Source organism: Bos taurus, chromosome 7, assembly GCF_002263795.3.
Source record: "Bos taurus isolate L1 Dominette 01449 registration number 42190680 breed Hereford chromosome 7, ARS-UCD2.0, whole genome shotgun sequence".
In the NCBI taxonomy this organism is placed as follows: domain Eukaryota; kingdom Metazoa; phylum Chordata; class Mammalia; order Artiodactyla; family Bovidae; genus Bos; species Bos taurus.
In genome coordinates, this window is record NC_037334.1 from 19,254,162 (window position 1) to 19,274,588 (window position 20,427).

The 20,427-nt window shown below is 49.4% G+C and overlaps 2 protein-coding genes and 1 long non-coding RNA gene across 7 annotated transcripts in view; 1 reads left to right on the forward strand and 2 right to left on the reverse strand.

Annotated features, from left to right (window-relative positions):
• The window catches only part of UHRF1 (ubiquitin like with PHD and ring finger domains 1), a 33,924-nt gene extending 30,286 nt beyond the window's left edge, over nt 1-3,638 (reverse strand). Inside the window, exons 1-2 of one of the 4 annotated variants that reach the window (XM_010806982.3) lie at nt 3,435-3,638; nt 1,961-2,127 (exon numbers count right to left, since the gene is read on the reverse strand). In XM_010806982.3, coding sequence (XP_010805284.2) covers nt 1,961-2,113 — 153 coding nt within the window. In that variant the 5' untranslated portion in view covers nt 2,114-2,127; nt 3,435-3,638. 4 annotated transcript variants of the gene reach the window in all.
• ARRDC5 (arrestin domain containing 5) lies at nt 2,152-20,203 on the forward strand. Of its 2 annotated transcripts, XM_024994629.2 has the most exons (4): nt 2,152-2,236; nt 6,672-7,146; nt 8,732-8,940; nt 19,625-20,203. In XM_024994629.2, the coding sequence occupies exons 2-4, from the start codon at nt 6,819-6,821 to the stop codon at nt 20,159-20,161; spliced, it is 1,074 nt and encodes a 357-aa protein (XP_024850397.1). In that variant the 5' UTR covers nt 2,152-2,236; nt 6,672-6,818; the 3' UTR covers nt 20,162-20,203.
• On the reverse strand, nt 5,988-6,639 carry LOC132345713 (uncharacterized). Its single transcript, XR_009495199.1, has 2 exons — nt 6,551-6,639; nt 5,988-6,230 (listed from the first exon to the last, which is right to left on the reverse strand). It is a non-coding gene; the product is annotated as an uncharacterized lncRNA (long non-coding RNA).
• Nucleotides 20,204-20,427: the final 224 nt, after the last annotated feature.

Consider the following 20,427-nt stretch of genomic DNA (forward strand, 5'->3'; position numbering starts at 1 on the left):
AGACAGACAGACAAACAAACCTAAGGATTAAAGGCACACTGCTTATCATCAGGCTTTACAACTCACACAGGCAATGCCAAGACTTTGGTATGGATCAGCTGCCATGTTTGCCCATGCAGGAAGAGAGGGGTTTGGTTACACCAATGTACGCATTTCTCAACAGGCCAAACCATCTGCTTGGGATGTGTTTCTCACTGTATGCAAATGTCCTCAGAAGAAACAGGAGCTACAAACACACACTGTACTCTAGTTAAGGACTGGCCAGCTGGAGGGTCTACTGGTGACGTGAACTGGAACTTTCTCTGCAATGCATCTCCCAAAATAAGATGGGCTGGTGGACGGACAGAGGCAGAGACAGCTGTGTGATGTCGGTGACAAAAGCCACGGGTAGGTGTTCAGGCGTTCATGGCTCTTTCGACTTCTCTGCATGTTTTTGAATGTAAAAATTAAAGTGCATGGCGCCCAAGCTCACAGCAGGCATTCAGAAATAGTCACTGCCTTGAATATAAGGATTCGATCCAATCTGCCTTTGCATGATGCCACGAACTGTATAGCCTGTGCCCATGGGATGTCTTCAGAAATTCAGCAGAAGGACCTTTGCTGAACACAAAGACTGGGGGGCAAACTGAAATCAGTATGGACGTCCCCAAAAATGAGCCTCTGTTGGAGGAGGCAGGAAAGAGGCTCCGCTCCCCAGACTGCATCCCAGGGGAGCGCCACTCCCAGCCCTGCCTTTTCTCCAGCCGCACAGCGCACGTGACCACAGTGAGTGAGTTCCCCAGCTTCCCTTTCCCAGGCGGGGCGCGTTAACTCAGATTGTTAAGACATTCAAGTCCTCATATCTCCCACAGGAAGGAGGCGAGAGGTCTCAGAGGGCGCCTTGAGCCCAAGAAATTAATCATCAGGTCTCATTTCCAGGAGGCAGGCAGGATCCTCCCAACCCCTAAAAAAAAAAAAAAAAAAAAAACTCCTGGCCAGGCGGACAGCATCTATTTTTCAATTTAGACAGCAGATGGCGGCAGCACCCAGTTTAAGACCTGACAACAACAAAGTCAGAGCCCAAAGGAACACTTTTAATCCTGGGTAGTCTCTATACCGAGGTCGCCGAGGTCCCTACAGGCCACTCGCCTTCCAGGGTGGCCCCAGCAGACAGGAAGGACACTTTCCGTGGGACCATCTTCTCCCACTCAGCGACACCTGAATACAGCCTGGCCTACCGTCCCCTCTGAAGACACCAACAAGAATGAAAACTCCCAGGGGTGTCACTGGAGAAAGCGTCTCCAAAGTGGGCAGCTGATAAAGCCAAGGGGTGGGGGGCATTTTCAAGGGCTACGGGAGCTGTGGTGGGGAATCTCGAAGAAAGGAAACAGGGCCAGCTGAGCCCACGCAAAGCACAAACCCCGTTCAGGGGCAGCCCCACCGCCTCCGCCAGAGAGGAGGCCCAGGAGTGGCGGAAATTCCTGATTAACAAGCACCGTCTCTGACTCTGAATAAGCTGATCCCAATTTCTAGAAAACCCCATGGGGGTCGGAAAATAGTAAGGTGCTGACTGACCATAGACCTTTGGTGTGTGTTTCAAAGAAAAATCCGGTCTCTTCCTTTCCGGTGTCTGAGTATTGATTCCAGGCTCTTCCTTGAAATTCATCAGCCCTCCAACGGCCACCTCCAACCTCTTTTTTCTAAATTATTTTGAGGGGAGCGTCCACAAAGGGGAGGGCTGGGAATTTAAAAGACCTCCAAACGAAACAGATTCGAGTGCCCGGCTGCCCGCCTGGAGTGTCAGTCTAGGAGTCGAGCCTTTGTTCCTCGCTCAGGCACTGGAGGTTTCTGTGGAGAAGCAGACCGGACGAGGTGGGGGCGGGGGGCGGGGTGGGGGGGGAAGAGTGTGTGTGCCCTGCCTGGATGAGGCAAGAACAAAGGTGGTGGGCAGGCAGGCGGGCAGCCTGCAGAGCGAGTTTACCTGCTTGCCCCGGTAGAAAAGCCTCTGCAGGCCTGGCTCCACGTGGAATAGCTCCTGGATCTTCTTTCTCAGCTCCTCCACCTTGGTCAGCCTGGACAAGGAGTCCACGGTGTGGGCTACCTTCCCATCCATGGTGCGAACCTGGATCCACATGGTGCCTGCTGGTGCTGCGAGGATAAGGGAGCGAGACCCCTGGTCAGTTCTGCCGTCAATACCACCACCATGGCCATGCCATATTCGGGTCATCCTTGCTATTGTCCAGACTGTGGACACCAGGTAACTCTTGGAATGCCCTCCCAGCCCCTTATTCCCTATAGCGTGCCACAGCTGGCCCAGGCCCCAGGCCCTGAATTAAGAGATAATGCATTAATGAGTTGCACTGGTGGAGGATTGAGGAGGGACGGGAAATTAGGGGAGAGTAAAAGGCACCTTGGGCTACTCAGTCAACGAACCCTGCCTTTCACAGGAGGGAAAAAAAAACACCAGGATTCAGAGGAAAAGGGGCACACAGTCAAACGGGCCGAGTTTGTTCGTTCATTCATTCATTCATTCATTCATTCCCTGGATGAACACTGACGCGAGAGGGAGACCCAAAAGTCCCGCTCGGGTTGGAACTTACGAAGTCCCAGGGAACTCAACTAAGTAGGACCGAAGGGGAAGGAACCCACTCGAGACCCGGGAGCTCGGGACTCCGGGTGCCCGCGGACCCCCACCGCACCCCACCCCCGCGCGCGCGCGCTTGCGCGACGCGGCGGTCCCTGCTGTGGCCATGGCAACCGGCCGCCCCGTCCCGGCCACCCCTGCGTGGGCAGCGCTACTCACTTCTGCCCCACGGCCGCCCGGAGCTCCAGCCTGCGTTTCCCGGACCCAGACGCACGGCCCCGTAGCCCCTCTTGTTCTCTCGCTCGCCCGCGCGGGCCACGCCAGCGAGCCCACGCCCACCCCCACCGCCGGGACGGCCAAAGGGCCCGCGCGCCAGGTCCCGCCCCCTTCACTTGAGCCGCCTCACTGATTGGCTCCACCACGGTCGGCCGCCCCGCCCCGCTCGCTCCTCATTGGCCCAGATGCGCCCGGGGAACTAAGGGCGCGCGAAATCGGGCTCGGGCGCGACAATTGAATCGCGGGGCGCCCCGCGCGCAGGCGCGGAGCCTGACATGCTCCCCCGCGGCTCACCGGGCCCTCCCCCACCGAGCCGGCGCGACCCCCGCGGGGCGCCTGGGATGTTCCGCTAGCCCCTGCCACAGCCTGGGCTTCCGGGGCGACTTCTAAGGGCCGGCAGGGTGGGGGGCAAAGCCGGAGACCGCGTGTAGGGTAGCCCTGGCGCGGGGGAAATGTACTCCCGTGCTGGCAGAGCGTCCCGGAAAGTTTTGCAAAGTCAAGGCGCCCGGTGCGCCGAGTCCGGCCCGCCTCCCCCCGTCCGCGCCCTGGCCCGGGCTGGCACCCCAAACGGCCTGACCGCTCACGATCCACTCGCCTGCTTGCGCGCTGGCCCTTCTGAGGATGGCAGAGGAGCGGCGTGTGTGGCCAGGACCCTGCGCAGACGTGCGTGCGATCCCGAGCGCCCGGACGGCCACCACTGCCCGCTGCGCTGCCAGCTGCTCTGATTTTTTTCCCGCGAAAACTTGGCGTTTGGGAGTTGCGGGGCCACAGGAGGCCGCGCCGGGGGCGGGCGCCTGCCTGGTGATTGGCCGCCTCAGTGGCGGGAAGCGAGAAAGGGGGTGGGGGGCGCCCCCGCCTCTGTCCACCCCCCCACCTCTGCCCAGCGGGCCACGGCCCCGCCCAGCCCTGCGCGCTCTGCTGGGCTCGCCCAGCGTGCAACGGGGCCGGTGGCGGGACCTGGGCCCCCTCATCATGGGTGCTCTCCATGAGACCTAAGGATCACCCCCAGGGTAGACACCCCTGACCTCCTAAGTCTGTTCCTTCAGCCCCTCTTACCAGGCATTCACTGACCAGTTGGACAGGAAGACCGGAATCGGTGTCTAAATTATGCAGGAGAATTTGGGGGTATCCCCCCAGGAGACCTGCACCCCGATGACAGGCCTGATCGCCCCAGCTCGGTTTCCTTGCGCCAGGGCCCTCCAGCGCTCCCCACCCTACCCACCCGCAGGGCTTGTTTGCTGGTTTTTCCCGCCTCGTTTTCCCGCCTTCTCCTGGCTGTCCAGGCGGGCAGGGCTGCCCTCCCCCCTCCGCCCTGCCTGCTCTGCTCTGACCAGTCCTGGCGGGCACACAGTGACCCATTCTGGGCACCTACAAAATGCCTGAACAGGGTGTTCAGAGCTGGGGGCCCAAAAGTGGGCAAGGCCCACCCTGTTGGTGGTCTCCGAGAGGTTAAATTCTTATCTGGGGAGACCAGCAAGAAATGAATCAATAAAGCAAATCATTTCAGATACCACACGTGCCATGAAGACAGGACAAGAACTGGAGAGTGACCAGCAGCCATGTGGGAGGGCGGGGAGAGGAGGCACTCTGGTTGAGGTGGAGAGGTGGGCCTCTCTGGGCAGATGACATTTGAGCTGAGATCTGAGATGAGAAACCGAGGACAGAGGGATCGAGGCGGAAAGAGCAAATGCAGAGGCCGGAAAAGGCTTAGAGATGGACAGAGAGCCGGGCAAATGCAGTGAAAGGGAGGGCGGATGAGGTCACAGGGGTGTCATGTAAGACCTCACAGGCCACCAGGAGGACTTTGGTCTTTCTCTGGAGAGCGGTGGATAGAGTGGGAGGGCTGTGAGCTGGAAACAGATGAGCTCCAATGTGTGTCTTCACAAGGTTTCTCTGGCCACACATAGAGTTCCTTCTATCTTGGCTCTGGTGTTTCTGCTTTTATTTGTCCCAGCGGTAGACAGATGAATGGCCCCCAAAGACGTCCACATCTTAATCCCTGGGGTCTGTGAATATCATACCTTCCATGGCAAAAGGGACTTGGCAGATGGGATTAAACTAAAGATTGTCAGATGGGGAGATTATCCCAGATTATTTGGGCTGGCCTAGTGTCCTAGGGTCCTAGTAAATGAAAAAGAGTGGCGAGAGGATCAAGTCAGAGAAGTGAGAATGGAAATAGAGGATGGAATGATGAAAGCAAAAGGCGAAGGATATGGGAAACCTCTAGAAACTGGAAACGACAAGGGACAAATTCTTTCCTAGAATTCTAGAACGTAATCCTGCCAATGCCTTGACTTTAGCTCCATTTCACGCTTCGGACCTCCAGAACTGTAAGAGAACTCAGTTGTCTTGTTTGAAAGCATGGAATTTGTGGACATTTGTTACAGCAGCCATAGGAATACACTCCAATCACAAAGTCGAGATGCTCCTATTAATTTTCCCTCACCTTCAGGACTTCACCAACATAACTGATCGCGTTTATCGGAACTAAGCCTTCAGCTATGTGGCAACCATGTTGCAGACGTGAGCAGGTAGCCAGGCCTCCCCAACCTTGTGTGGCATATGAGGTCTTCCATACTGACAACATCTCTGACAGAACCCAGCCCATTCCTGGCAAGAGCATAGCCTCTCTTTGTGCCTGCTGTTGTCAAAATTCAGCATGGCTGAAAAAGAAATAGACCCTATATTTCTTGTGTACATTTGGTGCAGGGCACACAGTCCAGCCTCCTTGGATATCTGAAGTTAAGCAACACAGAAAGAGGTGTCTGGTTTTCCCTGCAGAAAAGACCTTGAGCAGTGGTGATGAGGGGCCCCACCCAATCTCTCTACTCATTTCAAGAAAGTCAGAGGGGTTGCTTGGGTTAATTAACAACCATGAACAAGAAACTATGCCAAGCATCTTTAAAAGAAGCTTACCAACCAGTTGGAAAAGCAAAATGTTGATGTCTGCAAAAGACATCACATCAAATACAGCAAGATATGACATAGTCATGAGGCCTGCCAGAGCCTGGAGAACAGACACTTCCTAAAGCTTCTTCTATTTTGCTGTCCCTCCTACTTAGACACAGGTCCACGTGCAGATCAGGCACCATGCGGGTGCAAATGGCTTCAGTTTCCCTTTTACAAATTGATATGCACTTGACAATCATTAAGTCATTGAACAGACTTTAATTGCCCTCCCTTGTCTGCACCAGGCCCTGGGTCCAGCAAACCAAGTCCCACCCTATAGGGACTTCTTGTGCAGTGGAGAAGCAGGAGGAAAGACAGCCATCAGTTGTGCGGGGAGATGGTGCTTTGTGATGGTATCCATGATCACGTGGAGCCCACAGCGTTCTGAGCATCTCCAAGACACAGCAAATCCCATGTCCTAGCTGTCGCTATCATCTTCCTTCTAATACACATTAATAGAAATAGAGAGCTATTAAAGAGAAAATGATTGGGACTTTCCTGGCAGTCCAGTGGTTAAGACTCCACACTGTCACTGCTGAGCTCACAGGTTCAATCCCTGGCCAGGGAACTAAGATCCCACAAGCTGCACAGTGTAGCCAAAAAAAAAAAGTGAAAATGATTATCTTCATAGGACCCAGCATCCATGTGTGAACCCTGAGGAGGGTGCACAAGCCACATCTGGGGGCCATCCGATGGGGCAGAAGATACCCCTGGGCTCATCCCCTCTCCACCTGTAAATGAAGCTTATGATGCATGTCTCACCAGAGAGCCTGGGAGAATTCTTCCCACCCAGGCCCCAGACATCTGGCAAGATGACAGGTGCTCCCTGTCTGCCAGGAATATTGCTATCTTGTGGTTTTCTTGTTTGTTTGTTATTTCCTAGAAAAAAAGAGGTCAAGCTACCATTTCATCAGCCAGTGAGGCATTTGGGATTCCCAAACTGCCACCCACCCCCAACAACTTTGCCCCCACCAATCCTGGCCACTAGGAACCCCTTCCCGGAACCCTGGCTGGCTGATGTCACAGACAGATGACCTCACTGCGGCCGAGGATCTCTGTGACATGGGGGAGGGGAAAGGATGTTTCTCCGTCACCCCAACCCCCCATGTCTGTGGTGAAGTCGATCGAATTAGTGCTGCCCAAGGATGCAGTCTACCTGGCCGGCTGCATCATCGAAGGACAGGTGGTCCTAACTCTGAACAGCACCCTGGTGGACCCCATCGTGAAGGTGGAGCTCGTGGGAAGAGGTTACGTGGAGTGGAATGAAGAAACTGGGGCGTCCCGCGATTATAGCCGAGAAGTTATTTGCAACAACAAGGCTGACTATGTGCACAAGACAAAGACATTCCCAGTGGAGGGTAAGGACTGGTATGACTGCCAACGTTAGCCAGAATAGGAACAAGGGTCTGGAAGATAAACACATCTGTCAGTCAATCAACAAACCCCCAGGGATATGAGAAATGGGCAGAGGCCCGGCTCCTGTGATCACAGGAAAAGAGAAAGGAGGGAGAGGATTAGGAGAGATCCTCGAGGGAAGCACTGATGAGCCCCCAGCTCTGCCAGATTCAGATCTAAAGTCTGGACAGACTTCAGGGAGCCTGGGCTGCCAGGGAACTATAGGTCCTTTCCAAAATGAGTGTTTCTGGGTAGTCCACGGTCAATCAGAACGCTTGGCAAATGCTTGGTTGAACAAAGTTTCATTTCAGATTTAAAAAAAAAATTTAGATAGGGTAGCTGGGGAAGGTCACCAAAAGACTATGGAGCTCAGATCTAGTGATGGAAGGGGTACCTGACTTGCAGATACCCAGATATTGTTTGTGCATTAGTTGCTCAGTCTTGTCCAACTCTTTGTGATCCCATGGACTTTAGCCCACTAGGCTCCTCTGTCCATGGGATTTCCAAGGCAAGAATACTGGAGTGGGTAGCCATTCCCTTCTCCAGGGACTTCCTGACCCAGGGATCGAAACCAGGTCTCCCGCATTACAGGCAGATTCTTTACCATCTGAGCCACCAGGGAAACCCATCCAGATACCGCTGGACCTTAATACTCAACAATCAGGCTGCCTCTCTCTGTCTCAGTTAACCCACCTGGAAAACGGGAACAGAAAGAAGTCCTGCCTCCTGAGATTGTGTTGAGGACTTGATGATTTAATGGCATGTCTCAGGCTCAGAATAGCAGGGGTTATATAGTAAGTGCTGAATAGCTGTTAGTTCTTTCAACCAAAACAGTTCTTCAGCTCCTCAACCCCCATAGCATCGGGTAACACCCTTCTCCATTTCCAAGGGAAGCATCGTTTCCCCTCAGGAGCATCAGCCTCAATTCATTTACTCCACAAACAAACATGTATTAAGCACCTACTGTGCACAACAACCATGCCAGGTACCAGGGATGCAGCAGCAAAGAAAACAGAAAAGGTCCCTGGCATCCCTGGGGTTGCCGTCAGACTGGGAAGACACCCTCATAAGAGGGTTTGGGGGAAATGTAAGAAAAAATAAACCAGGGAGGTCACAGAGATGAGAGGGCGGTATGAGTCCCTCCCTGGTCCACCATCATCACTCAGTCAATCTGCTGTATGCTGTGCAGTGAAGGCCAGCCTCTGCCAGGGCAGGGACATTTGCCTGCCTCGGGCCCCAAGATGTGTTTGTTGAATAAATGTGTGATTGAACCTGCAGGCCAGACCTCCAGTTTCCCAGGCCCAGAGCAGTGGTGAGCAAGTCCCAGTGGGTAGTTTGGGGTGACCACCACTCACCCAGAGCTTCCATCTCCAGCCCAACTGAGGTCTAATATTTATGAGCCTTGGCTTTTTCGATCCCTAAAACTCAAGAGCTAGCTCAGGGACAGAGAGGCCAGATCCAGAAAAAGCTAACTGCCAAAACAATAAAGAGAAGGGTGGGGGGGAGATTCTAGAACCTTCTGATGGCATTGGTGTGTTTTGCTTTCAGATAATTGGTTAAGTGCAGGCAGCCACACCTTTGATTTCCATTTCAACTTACCTCCCAGGCTCCCTTCCACCTTCACCAGCAAAATCGGCAACATCTTTTACTTCGTGCAGGCCTCCTGCATGGGTCGGGAGCACATTCTAGCCAAGAAGAAAATATACTTGATGGTTCAAGGCACTTCCTCGATTTTCCACTCAGAAAAATCATTGCAGGTAAGAGGGGAGCAAGGGGGAGCAGGGGTAGGGCTTGGCCTCAAAGTTCCCCAGAGGTAGGGGATGGGGCAGGAGCAGCCAGGAGATAGGGAAGGCCCCAACCCGGAAAAAGAAGGGAAGGTGTTGCCCATTCCTCCAGCTCAGGAGTTTTGCAGAAAGGGGAATCAGAAACCAGGGCAGGACTAAGCCAGTGGCTCTCAACCGAGGTGATTCTGTTGCTGCAGGGGACACTGAGCAATGATGTCTGATGACATGTGTGGTTATTGCAACTGGGGAGGGGGATGAGTGCCATCAAGGGGGTGGGGGCCAGGGAAGCTGCTCAACACCCCAGTGCCCCTCACAGAGAACGACCTGGCCCCTGAATGTCCTTGACCCCAGGGTAGGTAGGTCAAGAGTGAGCAGATGCCCCGCTCTGACCCCCTGACTGACTGTCCCAGGTGCTCAGTGACTCTCTGGGAACGGATAATGGATATGGTACCCTCTCCCCACCAAGGAACACAGCAAGGGGTGCCCTCCAACCAGGGAAGGAAGGGTCTGGTAGTGTCGGTCACCTGAGCCGAGGAGTTTTCTGTATGGCTTCCAGAGGCCAGGTGCAGAGGCGGAAGTGAAGGAGGGTGGAGTTCCGTTGGCCAAAGTCACTTCACCTCCCTGGGGGCTCCTTTGTCATCAGAGCATGATGGCTGAGAGTGCCGGCATTTTAGCTCTCAAGGTCTAAGTTAAAATCCCAGTGTCCCCACCTACCTGCTGTGTAACCCTCTGCAAGTGATGTGGCCTCTCTGTGCTATTTCCTCATCTGTCACTTGGACACAGAGAGGGTGCCTGTCCCCTAGGTCTCAGGAGGAGCAGCCAGTGAACTTCCTGCAGCTTCAGGGCCTGGAATGGTGCTCGGCACTGGTGTCCAGGGAAGCCTCAAAATATTTATGCCCCATCGGTCCTTTTATTTTTAAGATTTTTTTTTTTTATGTAGACCATTTAAAAATTCTTTATTGAATTTGTTATAATACTGTTTCTGTTTTATGTTTTGTTTTTTTCTGAACTTGAGGTATCTTGGTGGGATCTTAGTTCCCCAACCAGGGATTGAACCCCAGCCCCCTGCATTGGAAGCACAGAGTCTTAACCACTGGCCCACCAGAGAAGTCCCAGGTGTAGTCTTACCTGTGTAGTAGGCAATCATCTCTACTCTGGCCAACCTCAGAGGAGGAGGATTCCAGGGCAGGTAGATGCTTAGAGGGGTGGATCAGAGGTGAGCAGATCTGAGCGCAAGGCCAGTTTGGCCACCTGCTTTCTGGGTGACCTTGACCAGACTCTGGCCCTCCCTTGAGAGCTAATCTAGAGTGCAGGGTGCACAAAAGAGAAATTGGAGCAAAATGCTGGTGTGGGGCCAGACCTGGATTGAGGTCTCTGCTGCTGGATGCTTCATTAGCAAATGCCCTTGGGCAATTAACAGCACCTCCTAGAACCTCGATTATCCTGATCTGTATGATGGGTATAATGAAAACAACACTTTCCTTGATCGTGAGGGTCATGAAGCACCCAGCACGATGAGTACACATAGAGGACTCCTGGTGCATGGGAAGAGCCCAAATCGCTACTACAGCAACAAAGGGAGTTATTGCAGATACATTTTGAGACTATGAAAATATTGTGTTTTTTCAACTACTCAGTTCAGTTCAGTCACTCAGTCGTGTCCGACTCTTTGCGACCCCATGAATTGCAGCATGCCAGGCCTCCCTGTCCATCACCAACTCCCGGAGTTCACTCAAACTCATGTCCATCAAGTCAGTGATGCCATCCAGCCATCTCATCCTCTGTCGTCCCCTTCTCCTCCTGCCCCCAATCCCTCCCAGCATCAGGGTCTTTTCCAATGAGTCAACTCTTCGCATGAGGTGGCCAAAGTACTGGAGTTTCAGCTTTAGCATCATTCCTTCCAAAGAAATCCCAGGGCTGATCTCCTTCAGAATGGACTGGTTGGATCTCCTTGCAGTCCAAGGGACTCTCAAGAGTCTTCTCCAACACCACAGTTCAAAACCATCAATTCTTCGGCGCTCAGCCTTCTTCACAGTCCAACTCTCACATCCATACATGACCACAGGAAAAATCATAGCCTTGACTATGATGCACCTTCGTTGGCAAAGTAATGTCTCTGCTTTTTAATATGCTATCTAGGTTGGTCATAACTTTCCTTCCAAGGAGTAAGCATCTTTTAATTTCATGGCTGCAATCACCATTTACAGTGATTTTGGAGCCCACAAAAATAAAGTCTGACACTGTTTCCCTATCTATTTGCCATGAAGTGATGGGACCGGATGCCATGATCTTCGTTTTCTGAATGTTGAGCTTTAAGCCAACTTTTTCACTCTCCTCTTTCACTTTCATTGAGAGGCTTTTTAGTTCCTCTTCACTTTCTGCCATAAGAGTGGTGTCATCTGCATATCTGAGGTTATTGATATTTCTTCCAGCAATCTTGATTACAGCTTGTGCTTCTTCCAGCCCAGCATTTCTCATGACATACTCTGCATATAAGTTAAATAAGCAGGGTGACAATATACAGCCTTGACGTACTCCTTTCCCTATTTGGAATCAGTCTGTTGTTCCATGTCCAGTTCTAACTGTTGCTTCCTGACCTGCATATAGGTTTCTCAAGAGGCAGGTCAGGTGGTCTGGTATTCCCATCTCTTCCAGAATTTTCCACAGTTGATTGTGATCCACACAGTCAAAGGCTTTGGCATAGTCAATAAAGCAGAAATAGATGTTTTTCTGGAACTCTCTTGCTTTTTCGATGATCCACCTGATGTTGGCAATTTGATCTCTGGTTCCTCTGCCTTTTCTAAAACCAGCTTGAACATCTGTAAGTTCGCAGTTCACATATTGCTGAAGACTGGCTTGAGAATTTTGAGCATTACTTTACTAGCGTGTGAGATGAGTGCAATTGTGTGGTAGTTTGAGCATTCTTTGGCATTGCCTTTCTTTGGGATTGGAATGGAAACTGACCTTTTCCAGTCCTGTGCCACTGCTGAGTTTTCCAAATTTGCTGGCATATTGAGTGCAGCACTTTCACAGCATCATCTTTCAGGATTTGGAATAGCTCAACTGGAATTCCATCACCTCCACTAGCTTTGTTCATAGTGATGCTTTCTAAGGCCCACTTGACTTCACATTCCAGGATGTCTGGCTCTAGGTGAGTGATCACACCATCGTGATTATCTTGGTCATGAAGATCTTTTTTGTACAGTTCTTCTGTGTATTCTTGCCACCTCTTCTTAATATCTTCTCCCTCTGTTAGGTCCATACCATTTCTGTGCTTTATCGAGCCCATCTTTGCATGAGATGTTCCTTTGGTGTCTCTAATTTTCTTGAAGAGATCTCTAGTCTTTCCCATTCTGTCGTTTTCCTCTATTTCTTTGCACTGATCGCTGAGGAAGGCTTTCTTATCTCTTCTTGCTATTCTTTGGAACTCCGCATTCAGATGCTTATTTCATTCCTTTTCTCCTTTGCTTTTTGCTTCTCTTCTTTTCACAGCTATATGTAAGGCCTCCCCAGACAGCCATTTTGCTTTTTTTTGCATTTCTTACTGTTTTAATCGGATTGGAGAGGGCAGGGTGAGGGCAGGAGCTGGTGGACCAGGGCAGAGGCTACTACTACTCTGGTCCAAGCAGGGGCAGAGACCTGACCCCCACAGTCTGTCCTTCTCAGACCAGCTGAAAGGAACCAGGTGATGACCCTCCTCTGTCTTCCAGGGCTCCCACCTCCCTCGGAGTAAGAGCCCATGACCTCCCCCTGGCTCACAAGGCCCTGCACGACCTGCCCCGTCCTCTCCCGGCCCTCCCCGTCCTCCCTCTCTCCCCTTCTCACTCTGCTCCAGCCACGCGGGCCTCCTCGCTGTTCCTCCAACACCTTCCTGCCCCAGGTCCTTTGCATGTTGTGTGCCCGCTGCCCCAAACCCTGCGATAGGACCTTCCAACCCCTCCCCTTCCTCCTTTAGATCCTTCTCGGAAACTACATCTTCAGTCACCTGCTTCGATGATGGCCGGACGGACTGCCACAACCCCCACAGAAGGCAATTTAGCCATATCTATCCAAACGAAAAAGGAACACGCACTTTGCCCCAGCCATTTCATTTCCCTTCTAGAAAATTCTCCTACCACTGTCATTTCATTTGTGTGATAGACCTTTCCATGCATTGCCTGGGAGGCCAGCAACTGGTAACCACTTAAATGTTTGTTGCAAAGGGAATTAAAGTAACAGTTCACTGTCAAAGGTCAACTCTATAGATAGAGCAAAGAGAGAGAGAGAGCAAGACACAGCCAGAGACAAAAGAATGAGGCAGCTCTCGGTATCAGCACCTCCTCCTTACTGGGCTGGACACAGAAAGCAAAGTTCAGAACAGCGTGTCTAACCTGCACCGTTGGTGGTAAAAATAAGAAATGCACAGAACTTCCTTGCAGGTGTAACAAACTGTCTCTTTCCAGAGACCAGAGAAACTGGCAACAGACCGCTGCTGGCTGCCTCCTGGGAGGGGAGGCGGCGGGGGTCGGGGGGGGGGAGGGAAGCAAAATTTTTCTTCCACTTTTTTTTAACATCTTGATTGAGATACAATTCACATACCTTATTATTCTTACCTTTGAAGTGTCCAAATCCATGGCTTTTCATGCATTCACAGAATTGTACAGCCATCACCACTGTCCGTGTTAGAACACTTTAATGCCTCCCCTCCCCCACCATAAAAAGAAGGCTGAGCGCTGAAGAACTGATGCTTCCAAACTGTGGTGCTGCAGAAGACTCGAGAGTCTCTTGGACAGCAAGGAGATCAAACCAGTCAATCCTAAAGGAAACCAACCCTGAATATTCATTGGAAGGACTGATGTTGAAGCTGAAGCTCCAATACTTGGGCCACCTGATGCGAAGAGCTGATTCTTTGGAAAAGACCCTGATGCTGGGAAAGATTGAAGGCAGGAGGAGAAAGGGTCGATAGAGGCTGAGATGGTTGGATGGCATCACCGACTCAGTGGACATGGGTTTGAGCAAGATCTGGAAGATAGTGAAGGACAGGGAAGCCTGGTGTGCAGCAGTCTATGGCGTTGCAAAAAGTCAGACACGACTGAGGGACTGAACACCAACCAAAGAAGTCTTGCATCCCTTACCTGTTCCCCTCAAACCTCCCTTTCCCCTCCCTCAGCCACCACTACATTCACTCTCTGTCTCCGGGGATTTGTCTGTTCTGGACACTTCCTGTTTTAATAAATGGAATCAGACACTATGTGGCCTTTTTGTATCTGGCTTATTTGAACATAGTGTTTTCAAGGTTCATCCAGGGACTTCCCTGGGGGTCCAGTGGTTACGATTCTACCTTCCAATGCAGGGGGTATGGGTTAAATCCCTGGTCAGGGAACTAAAGTCCCAACTGCCATGGGGTGCAGCTGAAAAAAAAATTTTTTTTTAATTTCTTTTTAAAAGTTCATCCACATTGTAGTGTGTGTGTCAGTGCTTTCTTCCTTTTTAAGGGTGAATCGTCTTTCTGTGGCATGGATGCACCACCTTTTATATATCTCTTCATCACTTGATGGACATCGGGTTGTTTCCATGTCTTGGCTATTAGGGACCATGCTGCTGCTAACATAGGTGTCCACGTGTTTACGTGGATGTATTTTCATTTCTCTCAGGTAGCCATCTAGGAGTGGAATTGCTGGGGCAGATGGTAATTCTACATCTTACCTTCTGAGGAGCAATCAGACTCTTTTCCACAGTGGCCGCTTCATTTTACATTCCCACCAGCCATGTACAAGGGTTTCGATTTTTCTACACCCTGTGTACCTTTAGAATTTTGAAAGACATGACCCATTGTCTTGCAACAAGCAGTCCCGTTGAGTACAGCACTTATCCCCAAGACATCTCTCTCCTAACCAAGTCTGAGGGAGTCTCCCTTTACCTTAGCCCCTTGCCATAGCCTCATAACTTATCTTAATCAGAAACCTACCATTAAAGGACTTCCCTGGCGGTCTGGCGGTTGAGACTTCGCCTTCCAAAGCAGGGGGTGCAGGTTCGATCCCTGGTCGGGAAGCTAAGATCCCACATGTCTTGCAGCCAGGAAAAAAAAAAAAAAAACATAAAACAGAAGAGATACTGTAACAAATTCAATAAACCTCTAAAAATGGTCCACATTAAAAAAAAAAGAACTTAAAAAATGTACCATTAAAAAAAAAAGTGTACCATGTTTATATCCATCTTTCCAATCAGAGTAGGGACTGGACTGGTCTTCACTGCTGTGGGTTTTCCTTGAACTTGGCACCAAGTTGATAAAATCATACTGCTTGAATGAAAGAATCCTCCCAAAGTTTCACATATGCCAAAGAAAGAGGGAGATCGGGAAAAACTGCCAGGTACGGAAGATCAATGTTGAGTTAGTAACCTAACATTCTTGGAATTCTGGGCTCTTGGGCCACCCCACTTGGCCTGGCATGGGAATCTCCCCTTGGCCACCACTGATGTCTCTTGGCACCTCCTTCAGGACCAGGACAGAACTGCTGGCTTAGTCTTGAGTTAGGGCAGCCAGTCCTTTCACACCTGTAGGGTCCTAACGCATGCAACGAATTTTCGAATAAGACTAGAGGAGCTTAGAATGAAATGGCCTGCAATTAGCCTTCCAAGAGGAGCAAAAGCATGGGAAGTCTGAAGATAGGCAGGGGCCAGAGGCAGAGGGCAGGAGGTGAGGCTGAAGGGGTCAGGGGTCAGCCTAAGGTCTCTGAGACAAAGGGTATTGGATCTAGAACACGGTCCTTCGGTCATGATCCTTTAGTGGGGTATGAAATCCATTTAGCAAGTTGCAAGGCATATTTCTACAAAATGAAAGAGCAGGCAAGCCCAAAATAAAAAAATGTTTTTTTAAAAATATCAACTTTGTAGGTTGCAAATGTTGTTTTCTGAAAACAGTACTAAAGGATACTATTTTCCTATTTTATATTAACAACGTTTGCAACTCACAAAATACATTCAGTTCAGTTCAGTTCAGCCACTCAGTCGTGTCTGACTCTTGCGCAGGGCAAAGGCTAATAGATTTTGCCAAGAGAACGCACTGGTCATAGCAAACACCCTCTTCCAAAATACATTACCATATGGAAAATAGCCGTTGTGAGGTTTAATGTATGAGGCAGGGAACCCAAAGCCAGGGCTCTGTGACAACCCAGAGGGGTGAGAGGGGGAAGGAGGTGGGACCAGAGTTCAAGAGAAGGGGGACATATGTACAGCTAATGCCGATTCATGTTGATGTATGGCAAAAACCATCACAATATTGTAAAGCAGTTGTCCTCTAATTAAAAAAATATTTAAAAAGAAAACAATACAGAGAATAAAATAAGTAGAATAGAAAATGTCAGAAAAAATCCATTTGTTGGGCTGCCATTTATTTTTTAAATTAAAGAACAGAATAGAAGAGGTAGGAAAATATAAAATTTGCTGAGTTGCAACAAACTTTGTTTTTATAAAATCAATGTGTAGGACGGAAAATAATAGTATTAAATAAGTAAAACAGGATAGAATGTAGCAGAAAAAAATTAATTTGATGGCTTACAACATTTTTGTTTTATATAAAACAAAACGATAGCATAGCATAATTAGACTAGAAATAACCAAAAAATCAGTTCAGAGGGTCCAATCAACATTTTTTTCAGCTGCACCATGCGCTGTGTGATACCCTAGTTCCCTGGCCAGGGATCGAAGTCGCATCCCCTGCAGTGAAAGCATAGAATCTCAACCATTGCACCACCAGGGGAGTTTTTGTTTTCTCTGGATATATACCCAGGAGTGGAGTGACTGGATCATCTGGTAGCTCTGTTGTTAGTTTTTTGAGGAACCTCCATACTGTTCTCTATAGTGGCTGCACCAATTTACATTCCCACCAACAATGTACGAGGGCTCCTTTTCTCCACATCCCCATCAATGTCTGCTATTTGTAGACTTTTTGATGGTGGCCATTCTGACGGGTGTGAAGTGCTATCTGACTGGGACTGTGATTTGCATTTCTGATGATCAGCAGCATTGAGCATTTTTTCCTGTGCCTATTGGCCATCTGTATCTCATCTCAACTCCTGGGTCAGGGAGATTCCCTGGAGAAGGGATAGGCTACCTTCTCAAGTATTCTTGGGCTTCCCTGGTGGCTCAGACGGTAAAGAATCCACCTGCAATGTGGAAGATCTGAGTTCGATCCCTGGTTTTGGAAGATCCCCTTGAGGAGGGCATGGCGACCCACTCCAGTATTCCTGCCTGGAGAATCCCATGGACAGAGGAGCCTTCCAGGCTGCAGTCCAAGGGGTTGCCAAGAGTCGAACACGAGTGAGCAGCTAAGCACAGCACAGAGCAACTCTTTCTGGTATGTAAGCCCAAGAAGTGTCTTCACCATGCTCCTTCTAGCTCTTTTATGATATCAAAGACATAACAACAATATAAATGTCCATCGTGGAGGGGGGATGGGTGAATAAGCTATTTTGCAACACACTTCGTTGCCGTTGTGAAAATGAATGAATCAGAATGACAGCCGCCAACATGAATGCCTTTCAAAACACAGAATGTTAGGCTAGGAAGGCAAGTTGCTGGAAAACATACGAGGATTAATTTATACAAAGCATTCAAATATGTAAAACACTACTGTATAATTCAACCACAAATAAATGTATTTCTAAACAATGCAAACATCTGCATGAGAATAACAAATGCCACACAGACACACAAACACACATGCATACACACATATTTGTAAAAGTATCGATTTCGTCTAGAAGAAGACACGGGAAGCCAGCAAAACTGGAGAGTAACTCATTGTAAGCACACCCCACATCGCATCAGATCTTTTTAATTTTACTTATTTTTAATTAAAAAAAATTTTTGTTACACTGCAAGGCTTGCAAGATCTTAGTTCCCTGACCAGGGATGGAACCTGGGCCCTGGCAGTAAAAGTCCTGAGTCCTAGCCATTGGACTGCCAGGGAATTCCCTCAAATCTTTTTAAGTAGTATCCACTCATAAAAAGTAAAGTGTTACCCAAAGTGTTCATCTGCTCAGTCATGTTCCACTCTTTTCTACCCCATGAACTGTAGCCCACCAGGCTCCTCTGTCCATAGAATTCTCCAGGCAAGAGTACTGGAGTGAGTTGCCGTTTCCTCCTCCATGGGATCTTCCCAACCCAAGTATTGAACCTGGGTCTCTTGTAGGTGGATTCTTTACCATCTGAGCCACCAGGGAAGCCCTAAAAAAGAGTAAAATGTTACTCAAGCCACACATTAAATATAATGTATATATGAATTTATTTGCAATCCAGCAGCTAACCAGTTGATACAGACAGCATTTTGAAGTTTTTATTTAAACATGTTACATAATTTCAGTTCTACAGTTTTCATGATACAGAGCCCATAATATTTTTTCCTTAAGTCTGAACTACTTGAGTAAGCCCTAGGTCTTGGGCTATTGACTATAAGACATTCCCTGTCTTCCAGAAAACTAGGGTTCAGAGAAGTCAAGGCACTGGTTCAACGTCACACAGCAAGTGAGTTATGGATGTAGAGATAAAACCAAGGTCTTATGAATTTCTTAGGTTTATGTTACAGACAAGGACATTGTCACTCAGAATGGAAAAGGGCTTTGATTGTTTATGTTTCTAAATTGAAGTATAGTGTAGTTGATTTACAACTGTGTGCCAATTTCCGCTGTACAGCAAAGTGACTCAGTTATACAAACATACTGTTGTTGGTTAGTCATTAAGTCGTGTCCATCTCTTTGCTACCCCATGGACTGTTTCCCTGGCAACGATACTGGAGTGGGTTGACATTTCCTTCTCCAGGGGACCTTCCTGACCCAGGGATCAAAACCCTATCTCCTCCATCGGCAGGGGAATTCTTTATCACTGAGCCACCAGGGAAGTCCATACACATACATACATTCTTTCTTTAAATATTCTTTTCCATTATGGTTTATCACAGGATATTGAATATATTGTCCGTTCTATACATTAGGACCTTGTTGTTTATCTACTCTAAATTTAATAGCTTGTATCTACCAACCTCAAACTCCCAATCCACTCCTCCCCCTCCCGCTTGGCAGCCACAGTCTATGAGTCTCTTTCTGCTTTGTAGATAGGCTCACTTGTGCTGTATTTTTTTTCTTTTTTTTTTTGTGCTGTATTTTAGACTCCACATATAAGTGACATCACTTGGTATTTGTCTTCCTCTTTCTGACTTGCTTTGCTCAGTATGGTAATCTCTAATTGCGTACTTGTCGCTGCAAATGGCCTTTATTTCATCCTTTTTTGCGGCTGAGTAATATTCCACTGTGTGTATGTTCCACATCTTCTTTGTCCATTCATCGATCCATGGACATTTAGGTTGTTTCCATGTCTTGGCTATTGTAAACATTGTTGCTATGAACGTAGAGGCACATGTATCTTTCTGAATTAGAGTTTTGTCTGGCTATAGTCCCAGGAGTGGGATTGCTAGTTCATATTCTATTTTTAGTTTTCTAAGGAACCTCCATCCTGTTTTCCCATAGTGGCTGCACCAGTTAACATTTCCACCATCAGTGTAGGAGGGTTCAAAGGGCTTTGGAGAGTCCCAAAGACTCAAGACCAGGTGGATTGTTAAGTGAGCAAACAGACCTTGTGGCCTCAATTCCTCACAGTTGTCCCTCCCCACTCCCACTTCTAGAACCCTCTGTTCGTGGAGGCTGAGAAGAAGGTGTCTTACAACTGCTGCAGCCAGGGCACCATCTGCCTGCAGATCCAGATGGAAAAGAATACCTTCACGCCGGGGGAGAGGGTCATTTTCACCACTGAAATCAACAACCAGACCAGCAAGTGCATTAAGACGGTCATCTTCGCCCTGTATGCCCACGTGCACTACGAGGGCTTCACGCCCAATGCGGAGCGCCGCTCCAGGGTGGATAGCAGTGAGCTGCTCAGGCAGGAGGCCAACACCCACATCACGGCCTTCAACACCACCAAGATTGTCAGCACTTTCCACCTCCCGCCCGTGCTGTCCGTGAGCGGTAGTGGCTCACAGGACAGTGAGATCATGAACACCCAGTACGAGCTGGTCAGCACCGTCCACCTGCCCTGGACCCTGACCAGCGTCAAGGCCAAGGTGCCCATCATTATCACCAGCAACCCCGTGGACTCAAACCAGACTGCTGCAGGCTGCCGGACCAGGGCACCGTTACCCGTGAGCCCAGATCAACAGAATTAAATGCCCAAACGTCTAAATATTAAAAGTTTTATCAGACTCTAAGGTAGATCTTTCCTTCACCTCGCACAAATGGCCTTTGGATGAGTCTGCTTGTGGGCAGCATGTGACCCAAACCTCACCAAGCTCCAGCCGTGCAGGCATCCACTTCTCCCATCCCAAGAAAGATCTGTAAATGACAGGAGAGGCCAAAGCCTTCCAGCCTGACAGAACCTTCCAGGATTTGCCCCGGTTAGCACCCCAGGCCCATCTCCTTGCTTACTCTTACA

What these genes read in the sequence shown, in the direction of transcription:
- ARRDC5 (XM_024994629.2), top strand. Translation starts at nt 6,819, where the DNA reads ATGACCTCACTGCGGCCGAGGATCTCTGTGACATGGGGGAGGGGAAAG. An exon ending in AAAGACATTCCCAGTGGAGG is followed by an intron (nt 7,147 to 8,731) that starts GTAAGGACTGGT and finishes TTTTGCTTTCAG; the next exon opens with ATAATTGGTTAAGTGCAGGC. An exon ending in ACTCAGAAAAATCATTGCAG is followed by an intron (nt 8,941 to 19,624) that starts GTAAGAGGGGAG and finishes TCCCACTTCTAG; the next exon opens with AACCCTCTGTTCGTGGAGGC.